The sequence below is a fragment of the Mytilus californianus genome, unplaced genomic scaffold (assembly GCF_021869535.1).
Source record: "Mytilus californianus isolate M0D057914Y unplaced genomic scaffold, xbMytCali1.0.p SCAF_1, whole genome shotgun sequence".
Classification (NCBI taxonomy): Eukaryota; Metazoa; Mollusca; class Bivalvia; order Mytilida; family Mytilidae; genus Mytilus; species Mytilus californianus.
The window spans coordinates 121,074,585-121,096,395 of NW_026262581.1; the positions used below are offsets into that span (position 1 = coordinate 121,074,585).

Here is a 21,811-nt window from a genome sequence, read left to right on the forward strand (position 1 = left end):
AGCGAGACATAGTTTCCGTCTGTCATACATCCATTGTTTTTTTACCTCATTTTCCTGGTTCAGCGACTGCTTGAAACATTTTTCATTCTTAATGCCCCCTCTTCTCCAGAGGGGGCATTCAGTGTTACCCTTGCCATTCCGTACGTCTGTGCACAGTGCTTATCGATCAAAACACAGATCAAGTTCGAATTTGGGTGATGTCACTTTTACCGTTCTCGAGTTATGCCTCTTTAAAGTGTTATATGCAAGAGGGGCATCATCCATCGGACACATTCTCCATTTATTTTGCCATGGGAATTTCTCAATTATTATAAGTAATAGAATCACTATGTTTTGTATATGGGTTCTTTGCCACGTCATCTTGTCTTTCAGACAAAGTTCACCTGACCTTGACCTCATTATATGGATCAGGGATCAAGGTTAAAGCTAAGAGATTAGGTGTTTCTCAGATACAATAAGCAGGTCAACTATATGTGGTGTATGGAATGTGTGTAAAGGGTACATGTCAGTCTGGCATGTTTCATCCAACCTTGACCCCATTTTCATTTAAAGTTGAAAGTAAATGGTCTGTTTTTTCAAATACTATAAGCAGTAGGTCAACTATATTTGGTGTATGGAATGATTGTAATGTGTATATGTCTGTAGTAGGTATCATCTTACCTTGACCTCATTTTCATGGTTCATTGGTCAAGGTTAAGTTTTTGTGTTTGGTCTGTTTTTCAATTACCATAAGCAATAAGTCAACTATATTTGGTGTACGGAATAATTGTAGGTGTACATGTCTGTTTGGCAGGATTTATCTTACCTTGACCTCATTGCTGTTGATCTTTCAAAATGTTAAATTTATGTGAAACATGTAGAATACCTTTATCTTTAGACTTTCAACATGGCAAAGTTTACAAGCTTTCAGCAAGTTATCTATGGAACAACCCTTGCTTAACTTTTCCCATCCAATTCCCAAAAGCTTTTTCATATTAATTGAAACATTGAAAAATTACCCCAAAGTGTGTTACTTTTTTAATATTTTCATTTTCTGATGATGTCCATTTAAGGATGATAACTGAAGATAACATATTTCATAAATATCAGGGGCGGATCCAGGATTTTGGAAAGGGGGGGGCGTAGTATGTAAAATTCGCCGAGCGGAGTGAGACGAAAATTTTTTTGGGCTAAAAAACATAAAATAAGTGTAAAATGCACATTTTTAGTGACGGTTCCTAACGTGGGGTATGTATATTTTATAGTTGAAGTGTAAGCTTGGGTTGGACATTTTTGATGCCGCATTCTCCCCATTAATTGTCTATTATAAAATGATTGAATGGATCTAAAGCTATGTACTAATATATTTGATGTGGGATTTGTCAGTAAAAAATGGACATGGAAAATTCTCGTTTGTTGTATGGTTAGTTAGCATAACCTCACAGATTACTTGTTGTAAACATGATATACGGCTATTCAATGAAGTTTATAAAACGACCGACACGAACAAAGACAAACAAGCAATTTTTATCCAAATGTTTGGTTGAAATGTTTCACTTAACAAGGGAAGTGATGTGTTCCAAATCAACCAAAGGCTACGAATGAGTGAAAATCAAATGACAACGAAGTTGTGAATGACGGTCGACAAACGGAGACATAAAAGCCACACCCAGCAGGCAGGTTGCAGTTGGGCCTTGAAAAAAGTATTCAGTATATCAGTTCGGCGAAACAGACTTTCCGGTCAGATATGGGATTTACATGCAAACCCCCCCAAAAAAAATTACGCCCGTTTTTTATTCACCATGTTCATTTAATGCTGATTAATTCTGTTGGATTTTTTTTTCTTATAGCAAAAAAGGGGACAAGATAATTGTTTTCATTACAGATACAGCCAGAATTTTTGTTTTTTAAGGCAAAAATCAGGGTCAGAATTTTTTCTCTAAAATATCTCAGACTGCCCTATCAAATCAAATGGTCCGTACCTTAGACTTTAATATATCTAGAGCTTACTGACTGGGGATCATTATTCAGCAATGTTTTTAATTGGCTGGGGCGTTTGGGGTTAAATATATTTTCGTAGGTAAATAATATTGTCGTGGAACTTTTTTTTAATGAGAGTGTAATAGAGTATTACTTTCTGTTGGGTGGAAATATGAAATAGAAGTCAATACGTTCTGGCTTTGAAGGTGTCATGCTTGTCATCCTCGGCCTAAGCAATGTGTTACTGTAATTTGAATTTCAAAATGACTGAGTGACGTTTCAAACGTACTGATCAACGCCACCGTAGCGAAACACATGACTGACATAATCAATAATATATTACAGTAAATACGAGCGAAAAATATCTTTATAAGTAAAGAATTGTCGCATAAAAATTAAATACACGACCGGGAAATGGCAAAGTTCACGAAGTCTAGTCTGATTCATCATTTTACAAACAAAAAAAAAAAAAGTTCAAGCAAAGGGATACGCCCTTTACGCCCCCCTCTGGATCCGCCACTGATCATATACAGTCACATTATAATCCATACAGCACAAGATTTACTTGTGATAGATAATTGACAAGTTGGAGACATTGACACTAGCAAGATGTATCTCAATTTTATGCAGAATATAAGGTCCTCAGTTCCAAGTGTAATGCATCAATAAGTTTGGAATTTTAACATTGTTCAAATTTAGACTTTTATAATTTAATTTATTCAAGAATAGGTATTTCTAATAGATGATTGATGGTGGATTGCTGTTTAACGTCCAGAGGCAAAATAAATGCATATTCAGGATGAGAACATTATAATATGATGTAAATATAAAACCTTGCTTTGTACAAAACAGACAAGCTGAACTGGATTTTTAAAGTGCTAGGTCACAAGGTAACAGTCCACAGGACGACATGTCACCCTAATTGGACTCCTTCAGCACTCCTCAATGTGACATGCTTTGTGAAGAAACAGCAGATACTAATTTTAAAGTCTCGGTTCAACTTGGTTTGTGATTGAACAAACCTCCCCACTCGAGGCAAGGATTAAACCACTCTGGCAGTCGATAGATGATTGAAATTTGGTATACAGGTAAAATTAGCATTCAAGCGTTTCCATTTGTGCAGAATATAGGACCCACCTCTCTCTCTTTCTTTTCTTTTACTTTAGGAACTTAGAATTGGTCAAATGTAAGTTTTCTGATTAGATGTGTTTATAAGTATCCATTCTAGACAAATGACATTTGGTATGTTGAATTTATGTTTTACTGTTTCTACCAAAATATTAGACTTAAGCCTTTTAGCATACTTCAGTCACTTTAGAAAATTTTGCATTGCTCAAATGTATAAAATTGTTGAGAATAACATTTACCGGTAATCAATCTCTGAAACTCTTTATTGTCCTGTATAATATCCATTTAATAATTACCATGATTTTACAATCTATCATGGTAGATGCATCTTGCAAGATGAAATTTCTCATAATAGTTCTACCATGTTTTCTTCAACCTTAATGTGTTAGCCATGTTTCATTCTTAACTTTTATAAAATACCTTGGGTAATTTATCAAATATATGTTTTTTTAACTAAAAGAAGAATGTGCTTATGGGATACAGATGCCCCCGCTTGTAGATATGCAAAAGTCAATGTACTAATTCACACCTATTAACGTTTTGTTTTCCTAATGGCATGTGTTTCTGTATGTTGTGATTAGAGATTGCTCTGGGTCGGAGTGCTTTCATTGTTCAATAAAAACAGTAATGGGGTAACTCAAGAACAGTGAAAGTGATGCCACCCTTATTCTAACTTGATCTGTGTGATAAGCATTTTTAATAAGTTTCACAACATTTGGTTGAAGCAAAGTAAGAGTGCAGAAATGGAAAATTCTAAATCTTTTCCATTTATAAAGGGACATAACTGAAGACCAGTGAAAGTGACTCCACTCAAAAATTGAACTTGATTTGTGTTTGGTGGTAATAAGCATTTTTGAATAAGTTTCATAATATTTGGTTGAGGCATAGTAAAGTAAGAGTGCGAAGCAGAAAATTCACAATTTTTTCCATTCATAAAGGGACATAACTGAAGAACAGTGAAAGTGACGCCACTCAAAAAATAAACTTGATCTATTTAAGGTGGTAATAAGCATTATGTATAAGTTTCATAACATTAAGTTGAGGCAGAGTAAAGTTAGAGTGCAGAAACAGCAAATTCAGCAATTTTTCCATTTATAAAGGGACAAAACTCAAAAACGATGAAAAAGAAGCCACCAAAATTTGAACTTGATCTGTGTTTGGGGGTAATAAGCATTGTGTATAAGTTTCATAATATTTGGTCATGGCAAAATTAAGTTAGAGAATGTAAAACAGTCTATGACATAAGGACAGACAGACAGACAAGGGTAATCATGGGCCTTCTTCGAATTTTCCAACTCGGGTTAGTAGACATGGTAGAGTGTGTTGAGTTTACTCGAGTTTCAATTGAACCCCCGAGTTTGAACTTTTGAACCTGCCAGAGTTAACTCGACATCAACCCTGGGTTGAGGCAGGTTTACTAGAGTTACAAAATGGTGACAAACAAGAACAGCAAAGAAGAGTTTAAATACAAAATAACTGAAATTTTACAGCCAAAGAAAGGGGCTTTATTAAAAGTGAAATCTATTTTTTTATTTTTTTGGCATTAAATAAACATTTTTCGTGTGTAACTTCTGTCGGTGATGTTTATCGATAGGACAGAAAAATATCTTTTTCAGGATTTTTAGTTGTTAAGAGTAAAATGTGAAAGTATTACGAAAATCTATTCCCTTTACTTAGGGGACGATGGGGCAAAGAGGATTTTCAAAATGAATATTATGGCCTGGTAAGAAATGGAAATGAATAAATGATAAAAGTTCTTTAATTTAGTTATGTTACATTTGAACATAAAGTTGTTTATAGTAGAGGTCCATAAAAAGATAATTAACAACTGCTGCTATATTTACATCTTCTGTTTCGAGAGTCAAAACGAGTAGAGTTTTTACTTCGATTCAGGAAGATGCACACATGTGCATTAATACTGATTTTATAACTCTAGTCAACCCGAGTAGGACAATTCAAAGTAGGCCCTGAATGTCCCCTCCGCCACAGCATGGGCATTAAAATTATAAATAACCAAATAGACACAAACAAACTGGTAAAATAATCTTAATATCTTGATCATCAATTTCCTAGTTATAACATTACAAGAATAAAACATATAAATATATCTATTTATTAAATAATTTTTCAAAATATGTTTCCACTCAGTTCTATTGCAATTCATTTTACATTTGTTGTGTTTTACCAAGCCCCAGATTTCAGGGCAGACTGCAGAGTCATCTTTTGTTCATTTTTCATTGCATGAGCTGGGTTTCCATACATACTGAGCAAATCAGTGTCTGAATTGTTAATATCATCACTGTTATTATTTGACTGATTTTGCTTTTTTAATCTATGTTCGGAATGTTTATCAACATCACTACAATCGGTTTGTTTACTGTCAAGAGGTACTGTTTTACAAGTTATTTCTAGTCTGACCAGATGCAGTCTGTATCCAGATTCCTTTCTGATATCTTTTGACTCAGTATCAATCAATTTATCATCAGTATTTCTTTTTCTCTTCTTTGAATCTAAAAAGTGACAAATATGAAATTGTAACAAAATAAATGGAACTTGAGGCTCTAAAGATGGACAATCTCCAATCCTCATATGTCTATCAAAACTTCAGTATGACTTTTTAAAATTAGATGGGCTCTTAACAAGAATTATTTTTGGTTATAATGAAAGTATCCTTTTTTCCAGCTGACTGGAATGAAAAGAGGATTTTTTAAATATGGAAGGACGAACCTACAGATACCAAGTGTTGGAAATAGCTTCCTTTTTCCTGAATGTCTGTAATTGAATATTGATAAATAAAATTTCATGTAAATGATACTACTATCAAGCATGTCTCTTCTTTGACAATATGTTTTTATTCAGGCTGATGTAACTTGCATCTTCATGTGCCTCAAAGTCAGGAACCTCGTCAGTAATTATCTTTAGGTTCATCTTATGGATTTTTTGTCCTTTCATGAATAAGTTGATAGTCGAATCCATTGAGAAAAAAAGTTTTATCATGTCTTGATGATTGTGAAAACCCAAATTAAAACTGAATATGTTCAAATGTTGAGTATATGTTGATGACACAGCAAACACAAAAAATCCTAAAATGACATTTAGAGATAACATTCAAGTTTCAACAACAGACAAGTGTATATACCATATGTCTAGAACTTATATCAGGGTCTAGACAAGTGAATAAAGTTAAGACTATCAAATCATGTTTCACAACCTAACTCATGTGTCTTTCATACATAAAAATCATGTTTTTGCTAGGTCAAAAACAAATAAAAGAAAAGAGTTCCAATGTCCCCAGCGTTGCACATATTTTATATTTCCAAGGAGCATAACTCTCTTAAAAAAAGTTGATCGTCCACCATTGTAGAACTTGTCCGAGATATTGCTGATATTAACCTATAGTATAAGTTTTATAAAAATCTGGCCAAAGTTGTACCCGTGAGAGCGCTAACAAGGCCATTTTCCATAAATTTAATATTCCCAGGGGATAACTCTTTTAAAAAAAGTTGATCGTCCACCATTATAGAACTTGTCCGAGGTATTGCTGATATTAACCTATAGTATAAGTTTTATAAAAACCTGGCAAGAATTGTACCCGAGAGTGGCTACTGAGGCCATTTTCCATAAATTTAACATCTCCAAGGGGCATAACTCTTTTAAAAAAGTTGAACGGCCACCATTATATATCTTGTCCGAGATATTGCTGATATTAACTTATAGTATAAGTTTTATAAAAATCATCAAGATTGTACCCATGAGAGCGCTAACAAGACTGGACGGACGCCCAGTATTTCCATGTCCCCCGCAAAGTGTTACGCAGGGGACAAAAATTATAAATGTTGTGTGTTTTGCCAAGAAATAATGTCAATTTAAACTAAATGTTAACTGTTTATTTTGAGATGGCAGTCATTTTTGTTTGTTTTCCAGAGGACTGGCCAGTTATACAAGTTTATGCAAATTTAACAAAAAAGATAATTCTAATTAATTTATTATTAAAAAATATTTCTGTAGAGCAAAAGAAAGACAAATAACTTACAGAATTGCTGTGTCCTTGTTAGTTCCTTCTTTACTTTTACACAAGTTGCCTTTAAAACTGCTGTTTTCATCCATTTTTGAACAATATCTGAAGCCCAACCTTTATTGGTTATAGTCTTCAAGGTACCATCATCCTTTACTGGCTTAAATTTCCAGGTTTTTAGAAGCTCTGGATTCCCCTGAAACACATTATAATGACAAATTATGTGTCAGTATGGAAAAAGACTACAAAGAAGCATGCAGAAGTAATAAAGGTCCGCATGATTCCATAACCAACAAGAGAGACTACAAAGCTTCCTTTGAAATCAGTTTTTATTCATACTGGCATTGACAAATGAAAAGTTGTCACCTGCCTTCTTTATTACTTAAATTTTTCAACATTAAATAAGTTAAAAGCATGCTAAAGGAAATATGCACAGAACCTTTATATCCTGAAAACTTCACCTGACCACATGGGAGAGGACAAGAATTCAATATCATACAACATGCCAGAAGGTAATATCTTATGTTTTTTATGTTTATTATGTCAAACTGTCTTCAATGGATTGTTGTTTCATTCAAAACTTATAATACCAAAACTCAAAGAGGGGCCTTGGTGGCTAAGTGGTCTAAGTAGTTCATCTGCTGTATCACTAGCCAGCTGTTAACACTGAGGTTGTGAGTATCGACACCTGTCCTGTGTTGGACTCCAATCTTTATTGACTAGAATTGCCAGTTTTCCTGAAGATAGATGGTTCTCTTCGAGGACTCTGGCTTCCTTCACCAATAAAAACTGACCCCCACAATATAGCCAATGGTACTGAAAGTGGCATCAAACACCAACGATCAACCAAAACTCCTAACTTCTACAAAAATTAGAACTTACTTTCACCTGTGTTGCAGTGACATCAATTACTGTCAATTTGGAAAATGGATTAAGGTACTTGTAACATTTTCCTGTAACCTCCCAGTTATCTGTAAAAAATATTATTTATCCATAAACAAGGTACAGGTAGATGAATTGACCTACTCTTTTATATGCTACATCATTATGTCAATAGCACAAAACAAACATTTCAATAAATATTATAATTCCAGAGGACTTTGAATATAAGATTTATTGCATTAAAGTGGTTATGGTTAAAAAAATTATATGGTCCAGGAAAATCATCTAATGTCTGATTCTTACATATTTTGTATAAGTCAGATATATTTTTGAAACATCCCTAGGATGATTGATGTTAACTCTGATCAACATTCCAATAAGCCCAGTTACCAGGTAGACAATATGATTGATAGATTGAATTGCTTATCACAGTTTTCATTATTTCTGTTTACCTTTTTTCCGTAACTGTATGACCTGTGTAAAATGTGAAGAGGAAATGTGCCATAATTATTAAGATAAATTGAAGAAGTGTATGAAATAGTGTATTTCCTTTTTTGCACTTTTCAATAACTTAAAAGTTACATACTAGTAGATAATTTTAAACATTTTTTATGTTTCAAATCAAATATCATTTTCCGACTCCATATTTACCAGATACATCCAGCTTAGTCAATCTTGCTGGTCCCTGACCACACACTCTGTAAGGACAAGTTAATCTCTGGATCCCTTTATCTGATAAACTGTTGTCTCTCAAACACAGGACCTCTAACCTTAAAATCAAGTGCAAGTTAGAAATAAATGTTATACATTCAACACATCTACTAATTATTTTTATAATAATTTGAGCACTTCAATAAATCATTATTTGAATTAAAACATATTGGGAGAAGGTTCAATACACTTGAAATAATTATCTCTTTCAGAGCTTTGACCATCAAAATTACATGGTACAGTGTCTTCCCTAGAAAATTTTTCATGCATGGTGGGTCCATGGTGAATTTGCAACGCGGCACGCGACGCTTCTTTTTCCAGAATTAGTTACACTACATAATTTATATGTTTAAAGCCATATACCAATCTAATTGTTTTATTATAGGTACAGCAATTCATATAAGTCATGGAACTTTAAAGTATTTATTACAGATGAGAGGAATTAATGAAAGACTTTATAAACAATAATAAAAATAATCCAGTCTGCAATAGTTATTTAAAAGTTAATGCCATGTACATTATTTTGTTGATATCTTCCTCTGTTTCAACTTTCCAAAGGTCACCACACATTTTTCAAAATCAAAATCTTCCTCCTTTGGTCCTTCAATTGATATATGCATTAAGCAATTCAGCACTTTTTGGCATAGTCTTTTCTCAAAGGTGTTTTAACTCTGTTCAAGCATGAAAAACACCTTTCACAATCAGCTGTTGAAACTGGCAAAAGAAGACCAATTGGTGGCGGTGATGTGTATTCTTTGATATAATCAATCAACCGCGACTAATCTAAAAATAACTGATTGTTGTGACCAATCAAAAAATAATTCATCGATGTAAATATAGCTGATGAAAAAACTGCGAAACTTTATTAAAACAAAAGTTTTGCCCATTCTCGGTGAAATTACGTTAGTTTTATTTTATTATACCAGAGACTATACCAAATTTTAAATTTCTACTTTTTAATGATCACAGTAAAATAACGATGTCAAACACCCGTTTTAAGGGTGAAATTTATACTGCAAAAGGTTAAACTTTTTATTAAGCACAGAAAGTTATGCATTGGGAGATTAATCTGACTATTTATTTATCAACTTACTGGCAACTTCTTTTATGTAACCGAAGTCTCGATGTATAACCAACTAATCAAAAAGGTTGTAAAATCCTGGCACGCACGACGTGATGCATCCAATTATCAGTCGTATGAGTTTAAAACACCTGTGGAGTGTTGTCACTTGTCACTTCACTTTCAAAATATCGATAATAAATATTTTACACAGTTATAATTTTCACACATAGCGGGATGCATTGCGGCAATGATGAAATTTATGCGTAGCGGTACCCTAATGCTTGAATAGCCTAGGGAAAACACTGTGGTAAATACAACAATATATTTATAGTTATACTTATTAACACCAAAAATTCTTAAATTTTACTATTTTCCACATGAATGTTATCAACATGATCAAAGACTAGAGCATAACTCAGATATAAGCACTTGTTAGTGAAATATGTCAATCAGGCTTAACATGTGATAAATTGCCCATGGTAATATTTTCAAAATTTCAAATGATTTATTCATGCTAACTTCAGTTTTTTAGCAGAAACCAAAACAGGGTAGATAGATGAACAATAGCAATGTTTAATGCTGCATTGCCCTGCTGCATTTTGGGAGGGTTGGTCATGAAAATAATTTGAATGAGGTAACTCATCATAGATACCAGGCTTAAAATTCTGTAGCCAGATGCGTGTTTCGTCTACAAAAAACTCATTGTGACCCTCGAATAAAAAAAAAGATCAAAAAGGCCAAATAAGGTATGAAGCTGAAGTGCAACGAGGACTCAAAATTCCAAAAGGTTTTGCCAAATACAGCTCGGGTAATCTATTCCTGGGGTAGAAAATCCTTCGTAATTCGAGAAACTAAAGTTTTGTTAACAGTTAGTTGAGAATTATGACCATATCAATGATAATTTATGAAATTCAAATATAAATGTAAGGATTTGAATGCTATGATACATGAACAATTGTTGTATATAATTAGAAAACTTTTATACCAATTATCTTCAACTTATTATGTTTTCATTTCTTAGAAAAGAAAATGATGTTTTAACTCTTCATGCATCTCAATTTCCCAATTTCAAGTGGACAGTTTAATGACATACTTGTACGGTAGTACTAAGTATATATTACATGCAGATTATAGACAGATACTCTTACCCAATATCAATTCAAACTGACCAAACACATTGGCAGAGTTTGAAGTATGTACCCTTAATCTTAAGATCCACATCAGTTTGTTTTCCAAACTCATCAGTGGAGCTTGAAGTGTTTACCCTTAATCTTATGATCCACATACATTTGTTGTCCAAACTGCAATTATGCATGGGAGACTTACCTCCGAAGTTGTCCCAAATCATTTAAGAAATCATGTTCATCTCCTAATCTACAACCAGTCAAATCTATTTCTCTAAGGGATGACAACAAATTTAAACGATCCTGACAGAAATTAACTCCAAGATATTGGTTACTGAGATTCAAACTTGATATAACAAGGTCCTCATATACAGTGGTAAATACTGAAAGTGCATGAAAGCTGTAGTTATCATCTAAATCAAACTTGTCTAAGGATTCTGCTTTTCTGAAGATCTGTTCTGCTATTAAATCTGGCAATCCATAAAAAGAGTCAACATAGCACAGATTTTCTGCTACATAGTGTATGCACTGTGACAACAAACGTTCTGGCGTTTTTTGTCTCTCTTCAGATGTATCATGGGTCTTAAGTAACTTTCTATTCATGTCATTTCTAAACATTTATTTGCAAAGTTTTCCTAAAAAGAGAAAATACTTTCTTTGCATACCTAATTCTTTTTAATCAAGCATTAACGATTGAATGATTAAGTCAGGAATATATGTGTATATAGACACCATGCCATGCAACATGTACTATCACATTTCCATGTTCATTAATATATTGACAATGATTGATGAACTGCAAAATCTTGATAAAAACCCTTATTTGACTTTAAATGCAATAATGTTTGAATTTGAGATTACCTGTCTTTAATACTTTTAAGAGGATATTTATGCAAACACAATCTAGAAATAAAACTGTCCAACATGGCAACAATCTCAAATAACATCTCTTCATGCTCATGTGGCTCTCTGTGCAGCATCCCAGACACCTGTCTGCAGCAGTGAAATGGGAAAAGTTTGTTAAAAAAAAAAAGAGTTAAGAAATATATTTTAGAAAGAAGTTTAAAATAAATTTATTTAATTATTTAATACAGTGTACATGTATGCACAGTGCTAAACTAACCATAACCTTTATAAAGTTAAGTAAATATTTTCATCACTTTTAACAGTAATTATTCAAAATTAAGAATGATTGGAAGGGCAGTCAATAATATTTATACATGCATAGATACATACATGTAATGTCATGAATGTGTTTGATATTTCATTATTGACATATATGTCTCTGTTGTAGTGTTGACATTAATAATATTTTTGTATTTATTTTTTTTTAATTATCAAAGCACAAGAGCATCAGAGAGGATAATATTATGCTAAATGTGTCACTCTCTTAAAATAAAGACAGTACAACTACTTACCTAAAACAAGGATTTGTCTAACTACTATACAAATCCTTGCCTAAAACAAAAAATTTTAGAAGCAAGGGGTCGATTTGGAATTTGGCGGGAAAAGTTTCCGAATGGATTTATAAAAGCCGGTTATCATTTCCGGTAAAGTTCTCTTTAACCACAGCCAAATTACTTTTAATGTTCTAGACACTGCTTTTGTTAATAAACAATATAATTTTTTGTTAATACATGAGTCATTTCAGCATAATTGTTCTGTTTTTTATTCATATATTTTATTTTTCAGAATCATTTCCCAGGAGGTCGGATCGGGATGGAAGACTTTGTTTTGCGATGACAACCATAAATATTCCGAACGGCCCTAACATTCCATCGGTTGTAAATAACAAACTTAAAAATGTTTGATGTTGCATTAAAATCTGCTGGTGCCCAGGTTGTGTTAGCAACATCTAGTGATGACAAATACCCTCCTGAAAATATCATAGACGGGTAACCTCAATTTTAAACCACTGAGTTCAATGTGCTTATAAAGGCTTCATAAAACAGTCCACTGCCGTCACAGCCAATTGTTTCTCTCTCTAAAAATTATACCCTTTACTTTATAACACAAGGTACTTGGGTTTTATACGTCATGAAACTATAATTTATTCACGTACAAATGTATGTCCAGCCATGCATCTTCGTGTCTCTTTATTAATTTAAACAGTCTTCTTAATTAAGAACAGCTTTATATACATGTATATATGCTACTATTAAAGGTGTTGCTGTAGATAAGTAGAAAAACGTCATCTTTGATCTTTACTACAGATAAATGGGTAGTGGGGCTTGTTGTATACAATCATTTCGACCATTGTTACTGGGTTCTTTTGGATCGGCATCTACTTTCCTGTATCAGCTTCTGATGTCTGACCTGACGGTTCCTTTACAATCATCGCAGTCAGCAATGATCTAATATCAGAAACTGGCTGTGGTATTTCTGGTATTTTCATAGAATCTTCACAGACTACCTGTTGAGCAGATGAATATTCACATTATTGATGTTATTGCAAGTGTTCCCAGGTTGATCTTGAATCGGTCTAGTACATTTCTTTTGAAGGAAACCTTGAACTTGTTGAAGGCAACGGTTATTCCTATATAGTTAGACATCTTCTTTCTCAGAACTTGCTATGCCTTCTTATTCTGCTTTTCCTCTCCAGATAGCTTCCATGTTAAGTTAAGGCAAAACTGTCTTAGACAATGTCTAATTAATCAGCATTTGTATCTGCCACAATTTATAATACATTTATATTACGACTTCAATAGGAAGGCCTTATAACTGATGAGTGATCACTGACTTCAGGTGAACTCATATCACTGGCACAGCTAAAAGTAGAAGTGTACCAATATCCGATAAATTACATAGATCACTGCTTGAAGACATTTTGACACTGAGACTATATCTGTCCATTTACCCAGTAATTGACCAGTTTTTTTACTGGTATTTAGAGTCTTGTCCTATCAAATTTTCAATTGACCAGTACATGTATATGCCAGTATTCACCTCCGTCCTGATTAATACTAGTATTGACAGGTTTTTTTGGCAACCTTGCTGCTATGATTGTACAATGTTGTACAGAATGTTTCCATCCATGAAAAAAAAACACTGGTAAGGTTCAACATGTTCAAGGTGTTGTAAATTGTTAAAATTTTTCAGACTGTTTTTTGTGGGTATGATAAGGGGTTCTGTGTCAGCCTAATCAGAAAATTGTTTTTTGTGGGTATGATAAGGGGTTCTGTGTCAGCCTAATCAGAAAATTATGGCAGACACAGAACTCTCAAAGGGATTTCCTTAACACTGATCCTGATCCTACCAGCAAATGACATGACTTGTCTCTTCTGTTATTTATTTTTGTTGCATTGATGTTTTAACACTTTCTGTACTGCTGAAAATGGAGGTTGAGGAAATAAAGCTTTGATTTGTGCTACAGGGTAGAGTTGTCATAAATGTGGTCTGTGATTAAAAGATATATATTTTTTGAGACAAATAAACAAAGAAACAAATAGTGTATGATTTTTTTCTGTTTGACAATGGATTTGATTATGAAGTTAAAACTTTTCACCTCATCAGCTCAGCAATATCCATTCTATTTGGACTGAGATTTGATGTCAAATGTCTCCAGCAAGTCCAAAGAGAGTGTCAAAATTCAAAGCAATACATGTATATCACTGTTGGAGATCAGGATCTTACTCTTACTAAATTAGTTTTGAAAGTGATCATTGTGTTATTATAGACAATATTTAAATGGTAATTTGCATACTAAAGAACTGAAATTTTATTAAAGTGAAATTCTAAATAAAGTATTTTTGTCTCAAGATGAATACATAATTGTTGTAGTATTTACACTTTTAAAAATCTACAATTGCATACATGTATGGCAAAATGGACCTGAGTTATAGATTATTCTTCACTGTATAAGAAGCACTACATACAACCTAGGCATTTGAGTCTTTTTATTGTTTTTTTTTTTTTCATTTTAGGGATCAAGAAACATTCTGGACAACAACAGGGTTATTTCCACAGGAATTTGTTATAAAATTCACATCAATGATGAACATGTCAAAGGTAGAATTAGCTTCATGTAATGGTAAGTTTATATAAGTAATGAACAATTATTAGTCAGTTTTTTTTTTTGGATCGAAAGAACAACTGATAAGTTCTAAAGCTTGCTTATGTCAAACTGTAGATTTACAGTCACTGGAAAAAAGTACTGGTACTCAATTTGTTTATCAAACTAACAGTTGATATCATTTAATTTGAATTCATTAGAATTTAAATGCAATAGTTTTTCATTCTTCTTAGAATTTCTGATACAAGATATTTGTTTGCATGAAAATGTACTCTCAAAGTATTTTAACATGTTATATTGTTTCGATTTTAGTTAGACGGTTGATTTTGGAGAAAAGTACAGACAGCGAACCATTAAATTTTGAACCAATAAAAGAAATAGGTATGATTGATTCATTAAAGATTTTGATATAAAACTTGTGAAAGATACAAGAGTGTATACAAACATGTTTTAAATTCAAATTTTGAAAATATCCAAAGATCCATGGACAGGGTAAACTCCACAAACATCCACAACAAGAACAACAGGCCAGCAAAAAAGCCATTTACAAACACATGTATATACTTAAAACAACAGAGTTAAAAATAAACGTGTTTACTGAAAGTGTTCTTATGTGAAATTTAGAGTTTTAGTATAATATAAATAGAAAACTCATAGGCTAAATAGCAATTTTACAAGCCGGGATTGTTAGGCCTATTGGTTAACATTGAACACTGAACAGATAACTCTGAAAAGTTAGTCTTTGGTGATATTTAAAATTTTATTAGATAAGCAATATTTATAGACTTCCTAATCCTCTAAACACATATATGGAAACTAACTGATCTTTGTTGATCTCTGTTTGTTTTATGATAACATATTAAACATGTAAAATGTCTTGTTTTAAAAGGAAGCAACATTGCATGCATTTCTGATTGTCAAGACCAACTTATAGAAACAAAACAATAATGTCATGTAGGTGGATCAAAACAAAGAAAATTATAGTTTAAAGAAATGGGATTATACATGTGAACTTTACTTTTTAAAAATATCCTTTATTATCAACTTTCAATTTCACATTTTTATGATAGCATTGATAAGAGCAAGGATACATTGAAAAAGGGAAAATAAGTTGAAATTTTAAAGAAAAAGGGACATCCTTTCCCCAAGTGCCTTTGATTATGATGACAAATTAAAAGAAATCTGGAAGTTAATGATATAAAGGATTCTGTAAAGAATGTTGCTTTGGGATTTTGTAGGAAATTTTTCTTTTTAACGTACAATAAGACTGAAATATGACATTAAATCAAATGGTAAGAAAACTCCATATAAAATACTTTTAAATACTCTTTTACCAGAGTTTGAGTAATGACAGATTACTAAAAAATAAAAAATTAGATTATATCACTGGTAACAGATCTTCAAGGAATGCATGTTGTTACCTACAAATAGTTTACTATAGTCTTGATCATTAAATGGCAGTGAAGCTGTCTTCTGTGGTGAAATATAAATAAAATTTACTTCAGTTTTCTTGTGAGAAATTTTTATACAAATCAGTATTTATCCATTCAAGTCTTTACATTATCATGATGCAAAAGGTTTTTTTCCACTTTTCAGAGATGAATTCTCATGATGGGCAACTACAGTCAGAAGAAATAAATCTAGGCAATATACAGGCACAACATTTACGTGTTGTAATAGATTCAGCCTATGACCATTTTGCAGCTGTTTATAGACTAAATGTAGACGGAACTGCAGCACATTGATATGAATTTCTCATTTTGAACTTTAACATTCCGTCCATGATGTAATATTTATGTGTACATAAAAAAATTTATTATATATTTATTGTTGTTCTGGTTTCAGTGGTAATATTTCTTGTTTCAATAAGGAAAGAGAAAATACACATTTTTCATTTAATAAAAAGAATTCAAAAAGACATGATACATAATGAACAGACAGTTGCTTTAAAATTGGATAACACATGTTAGTTTTTGTCTTACCTATGACAATTTCCACAGTATGCATCCGTCATAATTATTTTTGTTTTTTTGTTTTAAGATGAATACATGTAAAAAAGAGGCAGGGGGTAAAAATAAGCATTTTTGTAACTTCCAGACATAAATTGTGTGTAAGTGTATGGATCTCTCTGACATTGTACCACAAGGTTCCATATCACAAAGGGAATGCTGGGATTGATTTTGGGGGTAATTGTCTCAAAATTTTAGGAATTAGGGGCAAAAAACAAGCATTTTTCTAGTTTCATGATAATAACTTGTGTGTAAGTGTATGGATCTTTCTGAAATTGTACTACAAGGTTCCATATCACAAAGGGAAAGCTGGAATTGAGTTTGGGGGTAATTGCCCAAAACGTTTAGGAATAAGGGGCCAAAAAGGAGCCAACAATAAGCATTTTTCTAGTTTCCAGACAATAACTTGTGTTCAAGTGTATGGATCTCTCTGAAATTGTACTGCAAGGTACCATAGCACAAAGGGAATGCTGGGATTGATTTTGGGGGTAATTGCCTCAAAATTTTAGGAATTAGGGACCAAAAAGGGGAAAAAACAAGCATTTTTCTAGTTTCATGACTATAACTTGTGTGTAAGTGTATGGATCTTTATGAAATTGTACTACAAGGTTCCATATCACAAAGGGAAAGCTGGGTTTGAGTTTGGGGGTAATCGCCCTAAACATTTAGGAATTTGGGGCCAAAAAGGGGCCTAAAAACAAGCATTTTTCTAGTTTCCAGACAATAACTTGTGTTCAAGTGTATGGATCTCTCTGAAATTGTACTGCAAGGTACCATACCACAAAGGGAAGGCTGGGATTGAGTTTGGGGGTGATGAATCATAAGGGGGTTCAAAAAATTTGGGGGAGGGATTTGTTTTTCCTTTTTTTCCTTTTTTTTTCTTTAAAATTTTCCATTTTAAATTGGTTATTTCTGATTTATATATAAAAGCAAATAATAATGATATGGTTTGAATAGGTAAATTAAAATTTTTTAAGTTCTTAGACCACATTCATTCTGTGTCAGAAACCTATGCTGTGTCAAATATTTAATCAGAATCCAAATTCAGTGCTGTATCAAGCTTGAATGTTGTGTCCTTACTTGCCCCAACTGTTCAGGGTTCGACCTCTGCGGTAGTATCAAGCTGCGCCCAGCGGAGCATTTTATTCCATTTGTAAAGGGGCATAACTCTAGAACAGTTTAAGTGACGCCACCAAAATTCAAACTTGATCTGTGTTTTGTGGTAATAAGCATTGTGTATAAGTTTCATAACATTTGGTTGAGACAAACTAAAGTTGGAGAACGGAAACGAAAAATTCAGCAATTTTCCCATCTGTGAAGGGCATAACTCGAGAACGGTTAAAGTTACACCACCAAAATTCAAACTTGATCTGTAGTTTGTGGTAATAAGCATTGTGTATAAGTTTCATAACATTTGGTTGAGGCAAACTAAAGTAAGAGAACGGAAACAAAACAAATTCAACAATTTTCCCATTTGTGAAGGGGCATTACTCTAGAACGGTTAAAGTGACACCACCAAAATTCAAATTGATCTGTATTTTGTATAAGTTTGATAACATTTGGTTGAGGCAAACTTAAGTTAGAGAAGGAAACCAATTTTGGGTCAAAGGTCAAAGTCAAGGTCAGTATAATGCTTCTGCATCATGTGACAAAGTTTTGTCAATCTAAGTGATGTTTCACACACCAACGTCATCAGCAGAACAGGTAGACACATTTTTGTGATATTCCTAGAACAAACTTTTCAAAGCAAAAAAAAAACATGCAAGTCTTGACGTCTTGCTTTGAATTATGAATAAAGGAAATTGAGTTTCATCCCAAAAATAAACCAGATGCAACAATTGAACAACAATATAATTATGATTCTTAAAACCAGAATACACCAAAAGTAGAGATTTTGGTGAAAGGAGGATGTATGATCAGAACCATTATTCATGTTGCAAAATATCTTTTTAGGGAAAGCTGTAGCTCACATATCGTAATATTAATTAAGGGTCTGTCATTTCACCACTGAACACACAGAAAGACCACTTAAACCTACGGGAAACCATAATATTTTACTATAAACAGCTGATAAAACGATAAAAGATCACCAGTTGCACAGGCACTTACTTGTCTCTGAAATTTTTATTACCTATATACGTTAGTGTTATATTAAAGTATATAGGTAATTTATTTCAGAGACAAGTGCTTGTATATTTTTGGCAGTTTTGTACAAAATGCAAGAAGTTTGAAGCCCTAATGTAAATAATGGTGATCTGATGATAATATTCTTATGTCCTGTCACAGTGTGAACATTTAAATGCTGTTATTTGGCGGATTTAAAATAATTTTTAGTTTTCGAATTCAGGAACCAAAAAGGTGGACTTATCATACCTTCTCCTTTGACAAAATCGTCTGGATTGCAACTAAATTTAGACGTAGGAAAAAAGCGCAGGCTTCAATGTTATATCGACAAAACATTAACTTAAACGATTTTTTTTTATCATTACATGCGCTCTATGTTTTCAGTCCAAAAAATCAATGGAAATTGGCCTGTTTTCATTGAATTGTTGTGGAAAATCAGAATGTGGGCTATTTGTGACGTCTTGAAAAAAGACCTATTTCCTATCAAGTCATTGTTTAGTTATGATTCATTGTTAAATTGGTCCGTAAATCCTAATTTGAAATTTTAGTTAGAAATGGGGACGTAATTAGGGCCTTATCGAACCTAGCTACTCCTTTAGTTAAAGTTTTGACTGATTTATGATATATATCATTATCGCTAATGTAAAAACAAAGTTAGCAATATTAATATTACAATCATTGAAATCTAAGATATGACTGTAAACAAGCAATGATCGAACCAACCGAGAAAGGTACACTGTGAAAGGAGCCAACTTCCTTCGAAAATCGTGTGTCTGAGAGTCTTTCAGGAAATATATCCCCCCCCCCCCCCCCCCCCCCCCCAAAAAAAAAGAATCAGAAGAAAAAGTTCTCTCTTCAGGAAATTTACAAAACTCGGAATCGCAAGAAATTGTTCCATATAAAAGCTTGGATCAATATGTTTCCAAATTGTGTTGAAACTTATTAGCTCGTTTTGAAACAATGTGGATTTTGTAGTCTTTCCGGAAATTACAAAACTTGGAATCGCAAGAAATTATTCCAGATAAAAGCTTGCAACTGATGCAAGTAACCTTTCGTAAAATAAATATTGTGAGGTAATTCACTATAAAACTTGAAATAACCTCCTTTTGAAATTCAAATTGTCCAATGTTTAAAAAATATAGAGTTGCTCGGTACTTTTAAAAATATTGTTGTTCTATATAAACTTCCCGGAAATTGATCTAAGTCATATTCTTAGCATATGATTTGTTCAATATATAGAAGCTCATCGAGAGTCTTAAAGAAATGTACCAAAATTAGAATCGCAAGAGCAATTGTATTGTTTTAGCCAGTTTGTCATGCTACCAAGTATGTAATGCTGCGAAATTTATAATTCCATTGATGCAAGAACAATTCGTTATGATACTTCGAACATAGCTTTAAAATATTTCCATAGGTTTCCAAAGTAATATCCACTCCCTTTTGATCCCCCAAAGCATACTTTTATAGCTGACTATGCGGTATGGGTTTTACTCATTGTTGAAGGCCACCTATAGTTGTTAATTTCTGTGTCATAAATTTGGTCTCTTGTGGAGAGTTGTCTCATTGGCAATCATACCACATCTTCTTAGTTTTATATTTAACTATCCCCACTCTCAATTCTAAAAATGTTGCCAGTATGTACTACCATGGACATGGAATAAGGTTCTATCATTTTTTAAAAACTATAATCTAGCCAATCCAGGATTTTGACAAAGGGGGAGGGGGGACAACAAGGCAATGTTAGGAGAGGGCCTTGTAAAAAGTCTGTACACTATAAAAAGTCAGTTAGTCGGTTGAAATTGAGTCAGTACGTAGTTTCGGTTGAGACGATATCTGAACAAGTTTACACTGGACGGCTACGGACACCAAGGTATGGCAATAGCTCACATGTTAAAAATTATGGCAAAAATTATCAAGCACTAGCCTGGAATTTAAAGATGTTATATTTGTTAAATTTAAGAAGAACACATTTTGTAGCTTAAGAGTATATCGTAAACACTGAGTTGGATGATACTGTTCTTTTATTTAATCAAGGATTTGTATAGTCTTACTATACAAATCCTTGATTTAATCAAGTGATCAAACGATAACAATATAAGTCATCCTTAGCTGCCTTATATACGCAGCAACCCTTTATCAAGAATATCGTATGAAATGGGAGATATATATGAGGGTCTGTTATTCAGACCTTTTTCTCTCTATTCTTTTATTTAGCATGCCCATTATTCTCCATTCTTTATATTTCAGGACCCCATTATTATCAATTCTTTTTTTTTCCCATCAAGTTTTTTCTATTCTTAATTTTTTAAAGATATTTATTCTGCACTTTTGCCCATACATTATTCTCTGTTCTGTAAACCCTATCCAGACCCTCATAGGTATTCCGTATGTATATGCTGCATTAAAATGAAAGAAGTCCAAATAAGTGGAGAACTTCAATTAAAAAGTAAAATCACAAAAATACTGAACTCCGAGGAAAATTCAATCGGAAAGTCCCTAATCACATGGCAAAATCAAATGACAAAACACATCAAACGAATGGACAACAACTGTCATATTCCTGACTTGGTACAGGCATTTTCAAATGTAGAAAATGGTGGATTGAATCTGGTTTTATAGCGCTAAACCTCTCACTTGTACGACAGTCTTATCAAATTCCGTTATATTTACAACGATGCGTGAACATCGTTGTAAATATAACGGAATTTAGTGTTTAAAGTAATTGCAAATGGCTGATATTGTTCAAGCATATTGTTTTTCTTAAATTGTTTAACATTTCACAGC

At 32.9% G+C, this 21,811-nt stretch overlaps 2 protein-coding genes across 2 annotated transcripts; one reads left to right on the forward strand and one right to left on the reverse strand.

Moving 5' to 3' along the window:
• Positions 1-5,123: 5,123 nt before the first annotated feature.
• LOC127732720 (leucine-rich repeat-containing protein 42-like) lies at positions 5,124-12,532 on the reverse strand. Its single transcript, XM_052241912.1, has 6 exons — positions 12,301-12,532; positions 11,085-11,517; positions 8,636-8,754; positions 7,985-8,073; positions 7,121-7,298; positions 5,124-5,597 (listed from the first exon to the last, which is right to left on the reverse strand). The coding sequence occupies exons 2-6, from the start codon at positions 11,498-11,500 to the stop codon at positions 5,269-5,271; spliced, it is 1,131 nt and encodes a 376-aa protein (XP_052097872.1). The 5' UTR covers positions 11,501-11,517; positions 12,301-12,532; the 3' UTR covers positions 5,124-5,268.
• Positions 12,533-12,614: 82 nt separating this feature from the next.
• On the forward strand, positions 12,615-16,721 carry LOC127732728 (intraflagellar transport protein 25 homolog). Its single transcript, XM_052241924.1, has 4 exons — positions 12,615-12,777; positions 14,806-14,912; positions 15,207-15,275; positions 16,491-16,721. Exons 1-4 carry the CDS (start codon positions 12,686-12,688, stop codon positions 16,637-16,639), a joined length of 417 nt encoding a protein of 138 aa, XP_052097884.1. The 5' UTR covers positions 12,615-12,685; the 3' UTR covers positions 16,640-16,721.
• The last annotated feature ends 5,090 nt before the right edge of the window (positions 16,722-21,811 follow it).